The 22,203-nt window shown below is 47.5% G+C and overlaps 1 protein-coding gene across 2 annotated transcripts in view; it reads right to left on the reverse strand.

The window, feature by feature from the left end:
• The window catches only part of ZCCHC14 (zinc finger CCHC-type containing 14), an 89,276-nt gene extending 67,126 nt beyond the window's left edge, over positions 1-22,150 (reverse strand). For both annotated transcript variants that reach the window (XM_025370843.1, XM_025370842.1), the window contains exon 1: positions 21,566-22,150. In XM_025370843.1, coding sequence (XP_025226628.1) covers positions 21,566-22,135 — 570 coding nt within the window. In that variant the 5' untranslated portion in view covers positions 22,136-22,150. The remainder of the gene's footprint in view (positions 1-21,565) is intronic.
• Between the last annotated feature and the right edge of the window lie 53 nt (positions 22,151-22,203).

Consider the following 22,203-nt stretch of genomic DNA (forward strand, 5'->3'; position numbering starts at 1 on the left):
TTATTTTTCTGTTTTCCAATTTTCCTGTGAGGAACAATCACTACTTTTAGAATTTAAACAAGTTACAGATATTAAGTCTAAATATAAATACCTCCCATAAGAAATGAATGATATGAAAAGTACAGAAAAAGCAAGCTTCTGAAACCATAACCACACTTTCCTTCCACACATATCCCAAGGGCCAGGCACATCAGGGGCCAACATGAACTCCAAAGTGTCTACCCCATGAACAAAACACAGTAAACATGATTATGAAAAAAGAGTGTTTTCAATTTGTTTTCCAATTAACCTGCCTCTATACAGCAAGGAGTAACGTGTGTTAAATACTTTTAAGCCAATGTAAAAAAACATAAAACATAAAAAGAAAAATGATTTGTAAGCATTTTATTAAAATAGTCATTACATGTCTCTAAAAACCAGAACAAGAAGACAGATAGTTTAAGAGTGAAAGCTATTTGCTGACTTAGGCCAAGTGAAAGCCAACGCTAACCAAAAAAACATTTTCCATGTAAAAACATTCCTTTTAATATTTCTTACCCTAGAGCTCTACTCATTAAAAAGAGAAAGAGAGAAAAAAGATCACTGCTCAAAATCTCAGCAAAGGGAACCCAGTACTTAACTAGACAAGCTCCCAGAGTGACCAGATGCAAATCTCTTTCACAAATAGCCACAGGGCAGCACAGCCTCCACTAGGAACACCAGCCCTAACTGCCCACCCACGGGTGCTTCCAGACCTCCAGGTACCAAGACATCCCACCAGGGGCCAACCACATTGGACTTCTGGGGTAAGGCCTGCCTACAGCCAGCCTCCAACACACCCAGAATCCCTGTTCCAGAGACTGCCTGTAGAAACAGCAGGGAGTCTGAAGTCAAGAGCCCTAGGTAGGCTAAAGACATACTTTTCTAGTCCTGTAATCCCATAAAACAGGGTTAAAAGGGCATCTTAACAGATTTATTGACTTCAGAGAGAACACCAGCATCTTGCTTGCACTCATGAGCAGCAACTCATTTCTGCCTTCCTAGTCCTCCTTGCCTTCCTGTCCAGCAGCGACCTACTCACCACTACGGTTGGAGGCCAGCAATGACACTGACCTTCATTGTTGACCAGGTTCTGACTATTTCTGTCTTCCAGTGTTTCCCAACAACAACTACCTTCCACTAAAAAAAAGACTTTATGCAACAGGAGAGAAAATGCCTGCACAGACAAGTGCAAGTGTCAATAAAACTGGGGTGGGGGTAGGAGCGGAACTGAAGTAAGTCAGAGGAATGTAACAGTGAAAAAGTGTCAACTTCCTGCAGTGATGCCAAATGCCGGCCCTAGACTCAGACCCTGGGGAGGGCCAGCCCCCATCACTAGCCATGCGACACAAATGATGTGACCTTTCCAAGCCTGTGTCCCTATCTGTAAAGTGGAGACAGTCACCATATTGACTTCCGAGGGTTGCTGCAAGGATTGAAGCAGCCAGTCCACCAAGCGTGGCTCTCAGGATGGAGCCAGGCAAACAGCAAGCGCCCAACCCACAGCCATAGGGATCCAGGTTGGCACAGTGCACCGAGGCACGCACACAAAGCCTTTCCCTCAGAGCTTCCCTCTCAAGACGGCCCCACAGAGCAGACCACCAGCAGCACCGCTATGGCGTGGGTGGGGTGGGGGAGAAACCAATCAGAGGCTGCTTGAAAAAGGTACAACATCAGCAGTTAGGAGTAACAGGTGACAGCAACGGAACACACAGAAGCAACACTGACAGGACGTGGCCATGTGGGAACAAGCAACCTAATCTCAATAATCTCTGAAGACAACACCATCAGAAAGTAAAGCAGTATGGTCACCATAATGGTCCCTCCTCCCTCAAGAAAAATTCACTTTTTATTTTTGAGATAGGGTCTCGCTCTGTTGCCCAGGCTGGAGTGCAGTGGCACAATCGCAGCTCAGTGCAACCTCCCACCTCAACCTCCTGAATAGCTGGGACTACAGGCATGTACCACAGTGCCCAGCTAATTTTTTATTTTTTGTACAGATGGGGGTCTCCCTATGTTGCCCAGGCTGGTCTTGTACTACTGGCCTCAAGAGATCCTCCCAACTCGGCCTCCAAAAAGTGCTGAGTGGGATTACAGGCATGAACCACTGCACCCAGCGTAAGAAAAAATTTAAATTATGTGACACTCGTAATGTTAGAAACAGTGAGCTGCAACAGCTTCAGGGGCAGAGGCCACAGCTAGCACCCTCTCCATTGCAGGCATAGGTACAATCTAATTCCACTGATGCCACATCCAAGAGGATGGCAGATGAGAGAGACATTCCCTGATGTTACTTTTTTTTTGTTTTTTTTTTTTTGAGACGGAGTCTCGCTCTTGTTCCCCAGGCTGGAGTGCAATGGTGCGATCTCGGCTCACGACAACCTCCGCCTCCTGGGTTCAAGCGATTCTCCTGCCTCAGCCTCCTGAGTAGCTGGGATTACAGGCAGGCACCACCACACCCAGCTAATTTTTGTATTATTACTAGAGATGGGGTTTCGCCATGTTGGCCAAGCTGGTCTCAAACTCCTGACCTCAGGTGATCCACCTGCCTTGGCCTCCCAAAGTACTGGGATTACAGGTGTGAGCCACAGTGCCTGGCCTATCTTTGGGACTTTTGATGTTAAGTACATACTATACACAATATTGTTATCGTGAATATTTGGCCAGGAATATGCTTAAACACTGGGGTTTTCTTAGAGAAGCTGGCTAAATGTCTAATTACAGCAAATAAACTACACCATAATGACCATTTTGGTTCCCACTATAACATACAACTCCCTGAGATGGGCCATTCAAAGCAGTGAGCACGTTCAAGCAGCTCTTTATAGCCCTCTGGGAATACTAGCCACAGTATAGGTTCAGTTTCAGAACATTAAGGCGTCTAGGATGGGAAAGAACAGGACTTGAAGAGGCCAGAAGGAGCAAGAAACCCCTGGTTGAAAACAAGAGTGCATCCAAGGTCCAGAAAGTGTCAGTAAAATCGGCTAGCAGGCTTTGTTTCTGCAGGCACCACAAACTCTATTCCAGGAGTCTTCTTGGGACACCCTACTATGAACAAGGCATTGCTGCTTCAGAGCCAGGGACCCCATCTCTTACTGTCAGCCATGCAACAAAAGATAAGACCAGAAAGGGCTCACCTGGATTGATCACAGACATTTAGGCCAGAAAGTTTCAGATTTACCTTCCACTGCAGCTACGACCAGACCCTCACCCCCAGGCACCTGGTATCTGCCCAACCGAACTTCACGCCTACAGGTGAAGCCTGGCCCAAGCCTGCTTCTCCGGCGAGTTCACCACACGCCTGACTCTCCTTCCCGCGGCTGACCACCACCAGGGGCCAGAGCACGTAAACAACCATTCCACTGACATCCTCCAGATGGACCCGTGAACTTCAAGGCACTGGGCCATCCCAGCCTTCTCTCTGTACAGCACCTCATCCTTTTAGCAGCACATGTTCCAGCTAGTATAAAACCCCCCTTTACAGCCACCCTTCCTCAGGGATAATGAATCCTTCCTAGAACACATGGTTCATATTTATTTCTGCAACCCTTGGAGTATATAAAGCAGGCGGTTCTACTTTCAGTAATGGCTGAGACACTGGACCAATCCTCTTGCAGATAACTATAAACTCTGGACAAAGCATAAAAAACAACAAACTGAACAGGACCTAGAACAAGCAGAAACTGGAGGGGGCCTGTGCCCAGAGCAAGCTGAGCACTGCAGGGGTTTCCTGTCCTGGGGCAGAACCTGGTCCTCATCAGAGAAGGAGGGCAGCTAAAGCTCATAGAGAATCCCATAGTCTCACTTAAAAAACCAGAGAGGGGAATTCTGGTAGACAATTGCAGCTGGAAAGCAACGGGCTAAACCTGGAAGCGAGAGCACCCTGGGAGGGGACACCATGCTCTGCACATCAACTCTGTGTGAGCCCTGAAACAGGCAGGCACAGGGCAGGTCCAGGACAGCAAGGTCACACTACAGCAACTGAGCAGAGATTTTAGCTGCTGATAACACAGGAAGAGTATCTGGGGTTTGAGTCCAGCCAAATTGACTGCCTGCTAAAACAAAGCATCATCGATCTTCAGGAGGACAGAATGAAGTCCAGAGTTTCTACAACGGATCACTCACAAAATCCAAGAAGCAATCACAATTAGTAGACGTGGAAACAAACAAAAACATAACCTATACAAAAAGGAAAGGGTTAGCTCTGGAGACCAGGCACAGGACACTCCCACGTTGGCAGCACAGACAGGGACTCAGCAGCCCTTACAACAGGGCTCAGGAACAGAAAGGAAAAGGGACTTGTGCTGGACAAGCCAAACGGGTCTCAAGAGAGAAACAGAACTTTTTTAAAAAAGTGGAAATTCCAGTGCCAGGTGCAGTGGCTCACGCCTGTAACCCCAGCACTTTGGGAGACCGAAGCAGGCAGATCACCTGAGGTCAGGAGTTCGAGACTAGCCTAGCCAACATGGCAAAACCCTATCTCTACAAAAAATACAAAAATTACCTGAGTGTGGTGATGGGCGCCTGTAATCCCAGCTACTCGGGAGGCTGAGACAGGAGAATCGCTTGAACCCAGGAGTTGGAGGTTGCAGTGAGCCGAGAGCGTGCCACTGTACTCCAGCCTGGGTGACAGAGCAAGACTCTGTCTTAAAAAAAAAAGGAAATTGCAGAACTAAAAAATGCTATTTCTAAACGAAGAAAACTCCCGTGGATGAGCTTTAACAGCAGACTGGAGATAACAGAAGACTCAGTGAATCTGAAGATGGATCAATAAAAAGTATCCAACCCAAAGAACAGAGAGAGAAAAAAAGATCTGAAAGGAAAACAATCAAACAAAGCTTCAGGGACAATATCACACAGTTTAATATACCTAGAGCTGGAGTCCCATAAGGAGAGAGAGATTGAGGCAGAAACACATTTTGCAGAAATTATGGCTGAAAATTTCCCACAGTTGGCAGAAGGCGTGAATTTACAGATCCAGTAAGTTCAGGACACCAAATAAGATAAATTCAATAAAACACTTGGACACATCACAGTCAGGCTGCTCCAATACCAAAGACACAGACCATCTTAGAGCCAGCTGGAGAAAAACAACTCGTGAGCACAGGGGAGCAGCCAACAGCGGAGTCCTGGAGGAGAGACAGGGTCTCAACTTCTCTCAAAGTCCCAGAAGAAGCAAGCTGCCAACAAAGGACCTCACATCCAGTGCAAACATCCTTCAATAGTTGGGTGAAAGCGAAACATGTTCTGATAAAAGAAAACGACGAGCCTTTCTTGCCAGCACACCTACACTCCCGAAAATACTAAAGCGAGTTTGCCAGACTGAAAGGATATGTTAACAAACTGGATCAGTAAGGAATGAAAAGCACCAAAACGGTAAACAGGCCTGGTTCCACTTAGGGGTTGGGGAAAAAAGGTAAATATGTGAGCATATATAAAAGACAATATTTTCCTCGTAATTTTTTTTAAAGGTACATTCACACTGAAGCAAACAACAATTCTGTATATGTTGTGATGTCTATAGCATAGATGTAATATGTACACTTGCCACAGCAAGGACCAGGAAGGCACCTGGTTGCAAGACAGTGGCCAGTTTCTTACACTGCACAAGGCGTGGCACAGTATTAACTCTAAGCAGACTGGAAAGTTCAGTATCTACACTGGTATCTCTTGACCAGTCACTAAAATCATGCAACAAAGGAAGCCAACAGATAAAATGGAATTCCATGAATCTGCTTAAATGAAGTTTTAGAAATGGCAAAACTAATCAATGGTGGATAAGAAACAGAACAGAGGGAAAGAGTTTTTTTGTTTTGTCTTGTTTTTTTGAGACAGAGTCTCACTCTGTCACCCAGGCTGGAGTGCAGTGGTGCGATCTCGACTCACTGCAAGCTCCGCCTCCCGGATCCATGCCATTCTCCTGCCTCAGCCTCCCGAGTAGCTGGGACTACAGGCACCCGCCACCACGCCCGGCTAATTTTTTTTGTATTTTTAGTAGAGACAGGGTTTCACCATGTTAGCCAGGAAGCTCTCGATCTCCTGACCTCGTGCCTTGTGATCTGCCCGCCTCGGCCTCCCAAAGTGCTGAGATTACAGGCATGAGCCACCGCGCCCGGCCAAGGGAAAGAGTGAAGGTCTGAGGGTGGGGGGTGGAGAAGGTGGCAACTGACTGGAAAACAGCGGGAGGGAATTCTCTGGGCTGACGGTGATACTGCACAAACCCCCATCAAGGCTTATGTCTGTCAAAACTGAAGTGGGGGGCCAGGCACGGTGGCTCATGCCTGTAATCCCAGCACTTTGGGAGGCCGAGGCAGGCAGATCACAAGGTCAGGAGTTTGAGACCAGCCTGACCAAGGTGAAACCTTGTCTCTAATAAAAATATAAAAAATCAGCCAGGCATGGTGGTGCGTGCCTGTAATCCCAGCTACTCAGGAGGCTGAGGCAGGAGAATTGCTTGAACCCAGGAGGCAGAGGTTGCAGGGAGCCAAGATTGCTCCATTGCACTCCAGCCTGGGTGACAGAGCAAGACTCCATCTCAAAAAACAACGAAACAAAACAAAACAAAAAAAACATGAAGTGGTGAAAACACTCAGATGACACACTTAAAATAAGTACATTTCACTAAATGTAGGTTTTACCTTTAAATGGAAAGAAAAAAAGGAACCCCAACAAAATATTGGACTGCGGTACTGAGGACTATCATTTACATACTTGGTGCTGAATGAATAAAAACGAGCCGCTGTGGCCAAGGCAGGGAGAGGAGCTTTGTTACCAAGATCATGGATCCCACCCAGGGCCGGCTGCACACATGGGGCAGCCCCGGGCATCGGCAGAGCCGGCGGAAGCCGGGGACAAGATCACACTCCCTACTTCTTACCAGCCGCAGAGTCTGGGGCTCTCTTCCTCGTCTCATTTCATATTCCTCAGGTTTTTCCTCTCACTTTGAATGATGAAGTCAACACACAAACAATTTTAACTTCACATAATAAAAATAGCCACTAACTAACGTCACCTTTGTCAAATTATTTATACTTAACCTCTCTGTGTCTGTTTTCTCACTGCTAAAATGGGGACAAAAATATAACCTAACCCATGGAGCCGTTATGAGGATTAAATGAAATACGTGCGACGCCCTCAGAGCAGCCTCCTGCACCTGGAACACTGACACGCCCCCACGGCATCCCCCCGAGCCTGCTGCCCCTCACCGCACACACCTGGGAACAATGACAAGCCCCCCCCACCACATCCCCCTGAGCCTGCTGCCCCTCACTGCACGCACCTGGGCAACACTGACACGCCCTCACTGCATCCCCCCGAGCCTGCTGCCCCTCACCGCACACACCTGGGAACAATGCCAACCCCCCCCCCCGCCCCCCCCTGCAGCCTGCTGCCCCTCACCGCACACACCTGGGTAACACTGACACACCCCCCACGGCATTCCCCTGCAGCCTGCTGCCCCTCACCGCACACACGAGGGCAACACTGACACGCCCCCATGGCATCCCCCTGCAGCCTGCTGCCCCTCACCGCACACACCTGGGGAACACTGACACACCTCCACTGCAAGGCTCCCCGAGTCTGCTGCCCATCACTGCACGCATCTAGAAATACTGACACGCCCCCACGCATCGCTCTTCCCTGTAGCCTGCTGCTCCTCACCTCCTATCTTTATTAGCAATTGTAAAAGGAAAAGTAACATTGATAAATTACCCTCCTCAATACAGTATTAATGCTATGCTAGTTTAAAAGCCTTACACCTATTTAAACAACCCACACATGTAAGTGCTCTGAGAAATGACACACTGCATGACGTGTGGCACAGTATTAACTCTAAGCAGACTGTGGAAAGTTCAGAATCTACACTGTCATCCCTAGACCAGCCACTAAAATCAGGCAACGAAAGAAGCCAACAGATAAAATGGAATTCCACGATTCTGCTTAAATGAAGTTTTAGAATAGGTGAAACTGACCGGTGGTGGAAAAGAAACAGAATTGAGGAAAAGAACAGAAAAAAGGCCCGGGAGTCGGGGTGCGGAGAAGGTGGGAACTGACTGGAAAACGGCATGAGTTCTCCCATATGAAAGATACTCTACCAGGAACCTGGAGTCAGGAGAATCTCCCAGAGGTGGCGCGCAAGTTCTGTGAGTATCTATTTGTGTCCGAGCAGAGTTTACACACCACACAGTGCTTCTCACACGACCCCAGTACTCCATGCTTTCAAAGTATCTCATTAATTTTACTAATTTTTTTTTTTTTTTTGAGACAGAGTCTCACTGTTGCCCAGGTTGAAGTGCAGTAGCTCGATCCTGGCTCACTGCAACCTCTGCCTCCCAAGTTCAAACGATTCTCCCGCCTCAGCCTCCCGAGTAGCTGGGATTACAGGCACACGCCACCACGCCCGGCTAAATTTTGTATTTTTAGTAGAGATGGGGTTTCACCATATTGGTCAGGCTGGTCTCAAACTCCTGACCTTGTGATCTGCCTGTCTCGGCCTCCCAAAGTGCTGGGATTACAGACATGAGCTATCGCGCCAGGCCAATTTTACTATAATTTGGTTGTCAGCATTATTCTCAAGCTTTTAAATTTTATTAAAATGTCCAAAACAGAGTAGGGGTGAGGGTTGTTCCTCTTCCCCGTACATTAAATCTCTTCCTATTTCAAACAGTTTAATCTTTTTTCAATTCTAGACTATAATACTTCTAAGAATTAGTTCCTATATATACATGTTTTAATTAGAGTCAGTAAGAAACCTAAGGATAGGCCAGGCACGGTGCCTCACCACCTGTAATCCCAGCACTTTGGGAGGCCGAGGCGGGCAGATCACCTGAGGTCAGGAGTTCAAGACCACCCTAACCAACATGGTGAAACCCTGTCTCTACTAAAAATACAAAAAGTAGCTGGGTGTGGTGGCGTGTGCCTGTAATCCCAGCTGTTCAGGAGGCTGAAGCAGAAGAGTCGCTTGAACCCGGGAGACAGAGGTTGCAGTGAGCTGAGATCGCACTGCCGCACTCCAGTCTGGGCAACAGTGCGAGACTCCGTCTCAAAAAACAAAACAAAACAAAACAAAAAAACAAAAAAAACCAGAAACCTAAGGATATAATTTCTTTCTGGTAATTTTACTGATGCTTTTATGCAAATGTCCCAAATAGACAAATGATTCCATAATGCTCCCTTCTTAAGAGTTAATCTGATGTCACTGTTGAAAGTATAAAAGAAATACAAATGAAACTTTAATTAGAATGAGTAACAGGTTTTCAATTTATTGACATTATGCAACAAACTAAAACAGACATTATGTAGCAAACTAAAACATCAAGGCTTACCATGATTTAAAGTTTTAAAAGCATTAAAGAAATATAATCCAAACAAACTTACTTACAGAACTAAAAATGTTACTCCATGGAAATGAACTCATCCACACACGGGCCTCCACAGGCTCCACAGGAGAGGAGGCCACCAAAGCATCATGATGCCATGTGGCTTCTTCCGAGCTCTCAGCTGACGCATTCACAACCTTGTATGTGTGCAACCCCGGTAACCTAAAGCCCAACTCTTGTGTCACAGAGTTTCTCCCAATGAAAGCTTTTGTATGCCAGTTTCTTCTTTTCTTTTCTTTTTTTTTTAAAAATAGAGACGGGGTTTCGCCATGTTGCCAGGCTGGTCTTGAACTCCTGGTCTCAAGTGATCCACCTGCCTTGGCCTCCCAAAGTGATGGGGTTACAGGTGTGAGCCAGTGCACCTGGCCTTACATGCCAGCTTTTGAAAAATATAAAATTAAAAATAAGAAAGTAGGGCCAGGTGCGGTGGCTCACACCTGTAATCCCAGCACTTTGGGAGGCAGAGGTGGGCGGATCACAAGGTCAGGAAATCAAGATCATCCTGGCTAACACGGTGAAACCTCGTCTCTACTAAAAATACAAAAAATTAGCCGGGCGTGATGGCGGGCGCCTGTAGTCCCAGCTACTCGGGAGGCTGAGGCAGAATGGCGTGAACCCGGGAGGCGGAGCTTGCAGTAAGCCAAGATCACTGCCACCGCACTCCAGCCTGGGCGACAGTGAGGCACTGTCTCAAAAATAAATAAATAAGAAAGTAGAATACAGATGTTAAAATTCAAGTTAAACTTCACTAGAATCTACAGCTATATAATATATATGAAGTAGTCATTGGATAAAGGCAAAAATTAAAAAGATAAAAAGTATGAGTTGGTAACAGGAGTTACTACTGTGGCCACTGAAAAGAAAAACCCGAAGGGAAAAAAGCACTTGTACTACGGCGGCTTTTCATCCACCCAACACCTCCTGCCCCTGGGTTTAACGAATGCTCCATAGGTGAGCCCCTAGTAGGTGGTAGGAACTGCTAGGCTCTAGTGATTTAAAAAGGCAGTCTCTGTCGAAGTCAAACTCTTGGGGGCAGAAATAGAACACAGCACATAAGGTCTAGGATAAGGATGCAACAACAAAATGACTGGGATCGATGAACCAATAATGGGGATGGGGGTATCCGGTGTCCAGTCTGAGAGAACAGCCTCTCCCAGGGCGCAGGAGAGAGAAAGCACAGTGAGGAGGAACTGCGCCCACAGACAGAGGTGTGTACGGACAGGCAGGGGACAGATCACAAAGGCCATGGCACATCATGCTAAGACCTGTAAGCCAGAAATGAGGCTCCTGCATGCTTTTGACCAGGACCATTCCAGTGACACAAGGGAACTGATGTTAGAGGCTAAGAGGGGGCCAGTGAGACCAGAGGGGGTTATGGAGGCAGACCCAGGCCAGGGAGACCAAAAAGGGTTACCAGAAGGCAGACCCAGGCCAGGAGACTAGAATGTTAATGAGGCTAGACCTAAGTCAAGGTCAGAGTTGGGCACATCAGTGTTATTTCTAAAAAGCGTTAAGGTACCAATGCTTCTGAACTATTCAATTAGAAGATAAAATGGAGCAGCTATGAAGTTGTTTCTTGTAGACGTTAAACACTGACATCAGCTGACTTGCATTCTAATACAGATTTCTGATCAGAAGCAAAGTGGAGTTAGGCCAGGCTGGGGCCATGCTGGTTCCCTGAAGACTATTCTAATCTACATCCTGCTTCCCTGGCATACTGCCTCCAATCTAAGCCTGCGTCCAGAGAAGTGTGCCATACATGTGACCACCACGGCAAGTGTGGTAGGGAAAGAAACGAGGGAGAAAGGGGAAGTGGGAGGAGAAAGGAAGGAGAGGAAGAAAGGAAAGTAGGGGGGAAAGAAAGGAGATTCTGAGGGAACACTGAATCGGGGCTGTAACGGTGTCACTGGAGACAAATCTAAAGATATTTAGGACTTGTTCATAAACCAGCTGGAGGGGATAAAAAAGGGCATCTCTATGGCAGGCCTGGGCCTCTGGCTGGAGGGAATTAGAAGGGAAGGACAGAGCAGGTCAGGGTTGGTGTCTTGGTCTGTTTTGTGTTCCTGTAACAGAATGCCACAGGGTAGGTAATTTATAAAGAAAAGGGCCAGGCGCGGTGGCTCAAGCCTGTCATCCCAGCACTTTGGGAGGCCGAGACGGGCGGATCACGAGGTCAGGAGATCGAGACCATCCTGGCTAACACGGTGAAACCCCGCCTCTACTAAAAAATACAAAAAACTAGCCGGGCGAGGTGACGGGCACCTGTAGTCCCAGCTACTCGGGAGGCTGAGGCAGGAGAATGGCGTAAACCCAAGAGGCGGAGCTTGCAGTGAGCTGAGATCCGGCCACTGCACTCCAGCCTGGGTGACAGAGCGAGACTCCGCCTCAAAAAAAAAAAAAAAAAAGAAAAAGAAAAGAAGGGTATTTCTTACAGTTCTGGAGGCTGAAAGTCCAACAGCAAGAGCCTGCATCTGCTGAGGGCCTTCCTGCTGGGACATCCCATTGTGGAAGGCAGAAGAGGGAAGGGTGACAGAGCCAGGGAACAAGCCAGCAAGAGGAGCCCCACACCGGCCTTTACAAAAGCACTCTCAGGTGACAAGGATATTACCTCACCGTAATGGCAGTGGCAGAGCCCTCGCGACCTACCCATGTCCCAAAACTGCTGCACTGGGGATTAAGTTTCCGAGATGCAAACTTTGGGGGAAACACTGGAACCATGGCAGGCAGGAAGAGAGAAACCCGCCTTTGCACACACTGAGCTACTGGGAACTTTCACTGGAAGCTGAAGGTCTGGTTGAGCCTTTAGGTTTTTTGGATTCATCATTGAGACTGGCAAAACCACAGCTGAAAAGGTTATGAATTATAAAGCAAAAAGAAAGAAAAAGGAGAGAAGTCTGAGGAATAACATCATCAAAAGTGCAGAAAAGCAGAGGAAAAACTGAAAACAGATATTCAGAGAAGAGGAAAACCAGCAGTGCCAGAACTGGCGGAGGCAGCGCAGATCCCAGCCGGCCGGCACACCCAGGCTGCAGAAGCCACCAACCGGGGGAGGTGCCTCGCAGCCATATTTATTTCAAACAAAACCCAAAAAAACCTTTCCCGGGGATTCCTCTGTGTAGGAAAACCACAAAAACGAACAAGAGGTAAGAAACATAACCGAGAGTATCCAATGAACCTGGCCAACATGAGGTCATCTGGATGCAGACATCCATGAAGTAGAACGTAGGGTCCAGAAGTGAACCCAAATAGATGTGGGAGTATACGACAGAGACAGCTCAGATCTCGGAGAGCAGAGACTATTTAACAGATGGCACTGGGACAAATGGGCTGTCATCTGGAAAATATAAAACTAACTTTGTACCTTATACCAAATCAATTCCAGATGGATCCGTTTGGTATAAAAAGAGAATGACACAAGTTCCATAGGCGACACTGCAGGGGACTGTCTTTAGAATGTACAGGGTGTCATGTGTATTATGCACGCACAATACATGCATATGTATAATATGTATGATGAGAAACGCATTACACATTATGCATTATGACACAAAAGCCAGAAGCCATACCAAAAAGGACTGATAAATATACCACTTAAAAAAAAAAGAAGAGAAAACAACTGCATGGCAAAGTCAAAAGACAAGATTAAAAACCCAAAACACAAATACATGCAATTCCTACTAAAGACGATTTCCTTGAAACTTACGGAGTTTCTAAAAACTAACAACCCAGCCAGGCGTGGTGGCTCACACCTGTAATCCCAGTACTTTGGGAGGCCGAGGTGGGTGGATCCCTTGAGGTCAGGAGCTTGAGACCAGTCTGGTCAACATGGTGAAACCCCATCTCTACTAAAAATACACACACACACACACACACAAAAATTAGCCAGGCTCAGTGGCACAAGGCTATAATACCACCTACTTGGGTGGCTGAGGCAGGAGAATTGCTTAAACCCAGGAGGCAAAGGTTGCAGTGAACCGAGATCACACCAGTGCACTCCAGCCTGGGTGATAGAGTACGACTCCATCTCAAATAAAGTAAAAATTAAAAAAAGAAAAGACCAACAACCCAACAGAGGTGAGCAAAGGAGATAAACAGCTCACCAAAAACCAATGAAATAGTTTACTTGAAACAATATTCAACCTCACTCCTAAGATAAAACTACACCACACCAGGGTAAGTCTCCACCTAACAGAATGGCCACGACCAGCAAGTGGCTAACTCACTGGGCTCATTAAAGGTTAGGGAAACAGGCCTTGTACATGGCTGTGGGAATTCTAAAAGCAGATCCTGGCAACAGGTAAAATAAATGCAAAAGCACAGACCATTTGACCGAACTCCACCTGTGGATTTCTACTCCACAGGCAGAGTTACCTGACTGCGAAAGGTGCCATCTGTCGTCTGTAACATGTGGGTGATATGTACGTAACATGTAAATGACACTGAACTGGTTGGTAATATGATGGAACAAAATGTTATCAATAGGGCCTGATTAAATAACACATTCGTGCCATGAACAAGCTCTTTATGGACTGACAGAGAAGCCTCACCTGGAAAGACTGCCAAGAGAAGACCAGGAGGCACCTGTGTGTGCAGTGGGACATCAGGTATCTACTTGTAAATACATATGGTTTCTCTGGAAGGTTCTACGAGGAAGTGTGCTATCTGCAAAGAGGGGAACTGGATGGCTGGGAAGAGGGTAAGAAACATGTTTTTTACACGTGAAATAAAAGTTATCAACACCCAGGGAAAGGAGAACCTTGCCTGACCCTTAAAACATCCTGGGTGCCCTTCCCTGCCATCTGTGGGAGAAGGGACTTTCCATGCAGCTGCCTCTGGCACTTTTCCACTTCTTACCTCTGGTTACATTACCTATTTAAAATTTTTCTTCACTGAAGAGATTGCTGAATACTCCTCCATAAAAATTGTTTTTGTTAAAGAGGTTCAAGGCAAAAGGCAGGTCACAGGAGGCTGAGGAATAACTGAAGGTGAGGAACTAGAGACAGCAGAATTGACTTCACGAAGTGTGGCTGTTACAGCATGATGAACAGCGTGTAAGTAAGATCCTACGTGTATCTAAGCATGTGTATGGGGTCTTGAAAGAACGTGTGAACATATATGTGCAGAAACATGTCTGGAAAGACACACATCAACCTATTCGCGTGGACCAGCGCCAGCCAGCGGGATGGAAGGCCTTTTCTGCTAGCTGCTCAGGGAGGCCTCGGTGGTGAGGCCTCGGTGGTGAAGCCACAAAGAGAACAGGGGCTGGTAGAGATGAGTAGTGTTAGAGGTGGGGTTTTGTTGGCTGGTAGAGGTGAGTGATGTTAAAGGTGGGGTTTTGTTGAAAACAAATCAGAGAACCATTATGGTTCTGTTTATGGGTCGGGTGGGAAAATACTAGAGGTCAAAGTTTGGATTGTAGGAGGGAGACAGAAATCACAACGTTCAAACGCTGACCCACCAGTGACCCTGAGGAAACAGAGGGGTGTGACCAAACCATCAGTGAGGGATCAGCCTTACACAGAAAGGAAACACAGAGAAACTAAGGAGGCATCCAGGCCCAGATAACACATTTCAAGGGCGAGTGATTTTTCTGTGAGCCTGCAAAGCACCTGCCCCACTGGCAAGCTGGGTAGTGAATGGCAGGCGGGGTCCACAGTGCCCCTCTTTGAGGGTGAGCGGCTGGGGCCAGGGCTTTGTGGCCAGCATGTGAAGTCCTGTCCTGCTTAATCATGCCCTGATCAGACATGACACGCAGCTGCTAGAAGAGCAATTATTTGAAAGATACTCTGTCTTGCTTCTGTCTTCTCACTTTAAGTAGCTTTGGGTCTTTTAACCCAGAACAAAACAGAAACTGCTAAGAATTAACCTATTTTGTTAGTTCTGGATGATCTCTTTTTACCTTTGATAGGAAATGTTTCTACAATGTATCAGGTCTCTCTACAATAAAAACACCTACAGAGACTGGAGAAAAAAAAAATTACCTTGCTAAAACTAATTTCTAAACTGCATATGTCAGACTAAAGTCCAAAACCAAAAGCCCTTCAATAATGTACCCTAATAAGGTAACTTGCAGCAACAGTTCTTAAACTAATAAGATAACTACTGTTCCAACTGGCAGTTTTTCAAAAAAAAAAAAAAAAAAGAGGATCTTTTTCTAAAATCTAATGCCTCTAAGGTGGGGGGCGGGGGACAACACTAAAGCAGAAATTTTTCCTAGCATAACAAAAATTTCTTTGTCATCAATTCAACAAACAAAAATGCCCCAGCGCAAGTACCTCTTACTATTCTATTCTACCAGCCGGACTCTGGAGTTTTAAGACTCATGTAGATTTGTTGGAAAAGTATGTTAATCCAAAAGATAAATGAAGTTTTACAGGACTAAAGAGAAAATGGGTAAACTAAAGCCTAAGAAAACGGTACGCTTCACCTGCAGCAACAAGACTAACGCAGATGCTTATCTCCAATTATCTTCTCACTTGAACAAACAATACCATCATATTACTCATCATACCCAAATATGACACAGAATTTCCAGTTCCTACAACTATGCTTGGAACACAGTACAAAACAGCAAAACTGAAATGTGTGTTCAACTAAATGAGGCAAAGGTGAACTAGCTCATGTCAAAGTAAATGGCCTTCATTTAATGTGAGGGCAAAGGACAGTAATTACAGTACCACATAATCCAAGCCATTACACAGTAGATGGCAGTGCTACTGCAGCTCCATCATGGCATCAACAAAAACACAACCACCAAGAAAGCAATCAGGACTGCATCCCGGCATGGTCACGCACTGCATAATGATGCTTCCATCACTGACCGCACGGACCGGGGTCCTCTAAGATTCTAACACTGCATTTTTACTGTACCTATTCTGTTTAGATACACGAATACCACTGGGTCACAACTGCCTACAGTATTCAGTATAGCAACACGCTGCACAGGTTTAGAGCCAAGGAGCAATGGGCTCTACACCGTGGCCTGGGGTGCACCGGGTTCCGCCACCTAGGTTTGTGTAAGTGCACTCTGTGGTGCTCACACGACAAGATCAGCTCAGGACGCCTTTCTCAGAACGTATCTGTGTCCTTAAGCAGCACATGACTGTATGTCTCGATTCCGGTATCATGTACTGTACTTTACTATGAAACAGGACAGTGTTTTAGACCTGTTACAGCTGGCCGTAAAAATAAAAAAAATCCACTATGTGTTAGGATATTATCTCCTGTGATGTAATAAAACAAGCAATGTATACAAAGACAGCCAGAAGACTTAGTTCACAGACAAGTTCACAGACCAGGCAGTTTCCAGCTGCCCAGGAGAACAAGTGTTAAAGATGGAGACAAAACAGTGCTTTTAGGTCACAGCTATTCCTTTAACCATCAGTGACAACAGCTGCTCCAGAGAGTCCGTTCTTATGGAATGCTAGATGACTCTTGGCTGCAACAGGCCCAGAGTTTAGGGCTAAAGGAGAAACCAAAAGAAGCCACTTACACTTTGTCTAATAACCTAAGGATGAACTATCCACATTTCACCTCTGAACTGCAATGATTTTCAACAGCTTATGAAAAGCAACAAAGCAAAAGCTGTTGCTGATCTTTGGACAGAGATTTTCAGCAGGTTTATTCACAGTATTTGTGTCCATCTGAAGTTTCTACAGTGCTTATTCTCGGGCACTCACAATGCAAGCCACAGAGAGTTCCAGTACCGTTCCACAGCACATAATCCTAAAGGAAGACCACCATCCCACCACACCCCTGCACCAAAAACTTTAAAAACATCATTTTAATACCCCCTCAAAAAATCAGCCCCATGAAGCAGTTCATTATCCACACCCTGAGGATGCTGAAACACAAAGGGCAGGGCCCTCACAGCTGGAGCTCAGGCGGGGCCCCACCCCTGCCCACCAGGCCCTGCTCCCCCATACCTGTCGCTGACCAAATACACCAGTCTGGAGGCTCTGTACCAACAGCACCGTGTTCCCTGCCACCTCCAACTGCAGCTCCCCAGGCTAGCTGAGGCCACACCTACAACATAGCTCTACACACGGCACCTAGCAATCCACCAGGTCGAACAGGAGCCCTCAGGACAGCCCTGCACAGACACGTGCGCCAGTGGTCCACAGAGGATGCGCTAAGTGTTAGGCATGGTGCATGGGGGTGAAGACAAAGAGCCTATTAACCACGAAGAAAAAGGTCTACAAGCAAGCATGTGAAGCAACCCCAAGTTCCACTTGCTGAGGAACGCGCAAGCACAGCTTGGCCTCTTCACACAGGGGAACGCCACTCGGCCGTGAAAGAGGAGGAAGTGCTGACACACCCACAGCACGGAGGGGTCCTGAGAGCACAACACCCAGGGAAGGCAGCCAGTAACAAAGAGCCACACAGTGTGTATTCCCCTTACATCCAACATCCAAAAGACACCCATAGAGACAAAAAGGGGTGGTCAAGGGTCGGGGGGCACAGGGAATGGGGAGTGACTAATAGACACTGGGTTTCTTTTTGGGGTGACAGAAACGTTCAGAGGCAGTGGTCGTGCTTGCACAGCTATATGACTATACTAAAAACCACTGACTTCTACACTTTAAGAGGGTTAAGTGTATATAGTATATGAATTCTCTTTCAATAAGGCTGTTATTTTCAAAACAAGATAAGCATGTCCATATACCACAGCATATTAATTATCACTGACACAAAGAAAAAACTACAAAGGATTTATTTTAACTATTTCCAAAACTATGGTCTTTTATTCACATAAAACAGACATCAGAAAGTTTAAGCCAACTATCCCCCACAGCTGGCACCCTGGAACAGGCGACTGCAGGAGCAGCAAGCAGCAGCATTACCGGCCACCAGGCAGAGTACAACTAATTCAGCCTACCATCAGTGTGGCTACTGGGAGTATTTTTCTTTCTGAAAGTAAAATACAGGTATGTCTACTTTACACTCCCCACACTTTTACACCTCTGTAAGTCCTCAGAACAGTAAGAATTTTTAAATAAAAATACAGGGTTTGGACAAGGAATTGCAAATAATGACTTTCTGATAATACAGTTAAAATAAACTTAAAAAATTTTTTTTTGAGACAGGGTCTCACTCTGTCACCCAGGTTGGAGTGCAGTGGCACGATCATACCTCACCTACAGCCTTGACCTCCTGGGATCAGGCAATCCTCCCACCTCGGCCTCCCAAGTAGCAGGGACTACAAGTGTGCGCCACAACTCCTGGCTAATTTTTGTATTTGTTGTAGAGACAGGGTTTCGCTGCGTTGCCCAGGCTGGTGTTGTTGAACTCCTGCGCTCAAGCGATCTGCCCACCTTGGCCTCCCAAACTTCTGGGACTACAGGCGTAAGTCACCTCGCCAGGCCAAGAAATAAAAATTCAAATTGGATAAAGAATTTTAAAAGCAATTGACATTTGTATCTCTAAAAGAAAAATACAAAGTCTCTAAATTGGAAGAGTTCAACACAAAATACAACAGCTTACAAAAGAATGCAGACAGCTTTAACGGGGCTGCATTTTCAGGATTACCCCAAATGTCAGATTTAGAAACTAAGAACGCAAAATATTTAAATGCTAGATTTCATCTAAGTTGACTGCTCCAAGCAACAAAGGGTTCATCAGCATCAGTATTAGCTTTGAGGCAGCAACAGAAACGAAAGTTAAATGAATGGGGCTGAAATTAGCTTAGCAGTGACACTGGGGATGTAGGGAAAACTAGAAACCATGAGTGTTTTGAAATACGGAAATGACAACCCAAGGTTACTCCTTATAATAATCCTCTCGTTAAGGGTCACAGAATTTTCCAGTTTTCCAAAGATGAAACTAAAAAATTGCCAGCTCCAAGTAACTATTCAAAAACCAATTTAGAACACATAAACGTTCATGGCCAAGATGTAAATAATTCCATCTATAAAATACGCCTTACTTTAAGTTAGCATACCTCTGTAAAAATGAATGTTAAAAGCCAGAGAGGCCATAAATACGGAGAAAGCAGCATTTACTGCACCTCTGCTGGAAGCTCACATGTTACCTATGTAATCCTCAAAACAAGCCTGTGAGGTAGGTTACATCCCTTCCACCGCAACAGGGACACCCTGAGCGGCAGAAGGATCCTGGCCAAGGTTGCACGGCTGGTAAATTCAGTGCCCGTGGCCTTGGGGTTGGTGGGAGGGGGGTGTGCAGGGGTGAGCTGAGAGGAATAGATTAGCCCCTTCATCTCATCAAAGGGATTTCTGCTTGACAGAAAGTCTCTCCTACAAAAGATATTTTTGTTCTAGATTTAGCTCACTGCCCAACCAAAGTAATAATCACCACTGTCTGCATAAAGTGATGCACCCGTGCTCACACAGTAAGAATCCCCTTAAAGAGCTGACGTTACTGTAGCAACAGCCATAGAAATTATTAGTGGGTGGACTCTACACAAAGGAGTAACAGCACATGAAAACTGACCATAAATGAGTGGGATTCCATGAATACGCGACAATTTGCCGGCATGTCAAGGCTTACACAGATTACTAGAAACAACTACATTTCCTAGGACCCTCTGGGCAGCACACAGCCTGGAATCTAGGGTGAGAGCTGAACTTAAAAACTATAGTCTTGGAGATAAATGTCACACACAAAAAAATCAACTAAAAAAACCAACGTATGTATCACAACTACTTCTTAGAGGAAGACATTAAAAAGGAAAAGCCACAATCTAGGATTGAAAGCTTTAAACACACACACACACACACACACACACACACACACACAAAAAACCTAGCAAACCAGACGGTGTTCTCAGCCACTCATAAAAGGAAAGTCTTATCAAAGTTTTAACTTCAAAGAGCTTAAAGACACTGCAAAGAGGCACTCAGCAGGACTGGTCCTGACTGCAACCTATTCCCTCCCCCCCAAAAAAAATCAGTTTGTAATCTAAATACACATCACACCAGGTCAAAGTAATCTCTTCCGGCAGCAAAATTTTGGCACTGGATTGCAGGGGGCTGTTAAAAATAGCTTGAGCCCCAAACACTTTGCGTTTTCAGTTCTGAAACACTTAAGACAAAAGTTCACATCGCTAAGTGGATGGCCAGGATGCCCTTCCGGTTCAATTTGGAGACCGGAGATCTTTAACTTAACCTAAGGTTCCTTAAGGCACCGGTGTCCTCCCACTCAAAGTCGGCCTGGGTTTTGTTTCTAAGGGTCGCCAACAGGTTTCACGGGCATTTAAAGCTCTAAGAGTCTTTTTCTGTCCTTTACAGGTAGCCTGGCTCTTAAAAACGATCACACACAACGCTCACAGGCATGTGCACATTCATACACACACGTGTGCACACATACATGCCCACATGCGACACACGCGTACATCATACAGCATGCACGTGTCCATAAATGAGCTCACACGGACAGCCACGTCCCGCGCCCAGACCCCCAGCGACACAGGCCCCAAGCGGGGCCCCGAACACCTGTGTGGAGGGAGCGGCTCAGCGCCTTGCAATGTTCACCTCACCGGCGGCTTCTGGCATGGCCACGGCTCCTTCCCTTTCTGGTAATAAATCCCAGATTTGGGGAAACCAAGGCGCCGCAATCTGTTATCTGTCACCCAAGGGCCCCATTAAGGGGACAAAGGCCCTATCGCGTTTGCAGCCAGCTAAGTGAAAGGAGGGCACCCGGGACTGTGAGTTCTGACTGCGGACGTCTCCCGCACCGCTCCCGCGGATCCTCGGACCCAGGGCCCCTGCAGCCGCTCCTGCCCAAGGGGCGCGAGGCATAGGTCTGGAGGCTTTGGGGCACGCAGAGGGGGCTGAGGGTGTGGGTTCAGGGCCGCGGTGCGGTCTTGGGGCTTGAAGTGCAGACTTAGGGTGCGGAGTGGGGGCTTAGGATGTGGGCTTGGGACACGGGATGGGGACTTCAGATGTACGGTGGAGGCTTGGAGAGGTGGGGCACACATTTGGGGTGCGGGGTAGAAGCTTGGGATGGGGCTTGGAACACGGGTTGGGGGCTCGCGGTGCATGCTGGAGGCCTGGGTGGGGGCTCTCGGTGCAGGTTGGAGGCGTGGGTTGGGGGGGGTTGCGGTGCAGGCTTGGAGGCCTGGGTGGGGGGCTCGCGGTGCAGGCTGGAGGCTTGGCGTGCAGAGTTAGGGGCGCAGAGTTGGGTACAGGGCAGAGCTCGGGGCGGGCACGCACCTTGTGACAGGCCGGGCAGGTGGGCAGCGCGCCGCCCGGCCCGGGCGCGCCCTTGCCGCCGTGGCCCCCGCCGCCGTTCAGGCTGCTCTGGATCTGCGTAAGCTCCTGGCGCAGCACCTGCTTCTGGTGGAAGCTGAAGGCCGGGTGGTTGGAGGCCATGGTGAACAGCAGCAAGAACTCATCGCCCGTGCGGCCCTCGTTGAGCTGCAGCCCGTAGTTGTGGATGATGGAGTCGATGTGCGTGAGCGTGCGGTAGAGCACGCCCGCCGCCTCGCGCTGCTCCGAGCCCAGCAGCGCCAGCGACACCAGCAGCTTGCTGCGCACCACCTCGTCCGTCAGGTTGGTGAGGCTGCCTAGGTCGGCCGGGTTGTTGGCCTTGATCTCCGAGTCGCGCAGCGAGTGGTAGTCCTTGCGGGCCAGGTCCTCTAGGCACGAGCCGAGGAAGCGCAGCTCGAGCGGGATGCACAGGTCCAGCAGGCCGCACAGGAACTCCACGCGCTGCGGCGACGGCAGCTCCGAGAACCAGCGGTACACGCCGTCCCTCTGCAACGGGCAGCGCTTCTCCACCATGCTGCCGCCCGCGCCGCGCCGCGACCCGGGGCCGGGGGCCGCGCGGGGGCGGCCGGGGGGCGCCGGGG

The sequence above is a fragment of the Theropithecus gelada genome, chromosome 20, assembly GCF_003255815.1.
Source record: "Theropithecus gelada isolate Dixy chromosome 20, Tgel_1.0, whole genome shotgun sequence".
Classification (NCBI taxonomy): Eukaryota; Metazoa; Chordata; class Mammalia; order Primates; family Cercopithecidae; genus Theropithecus; species Theropithecus gelada.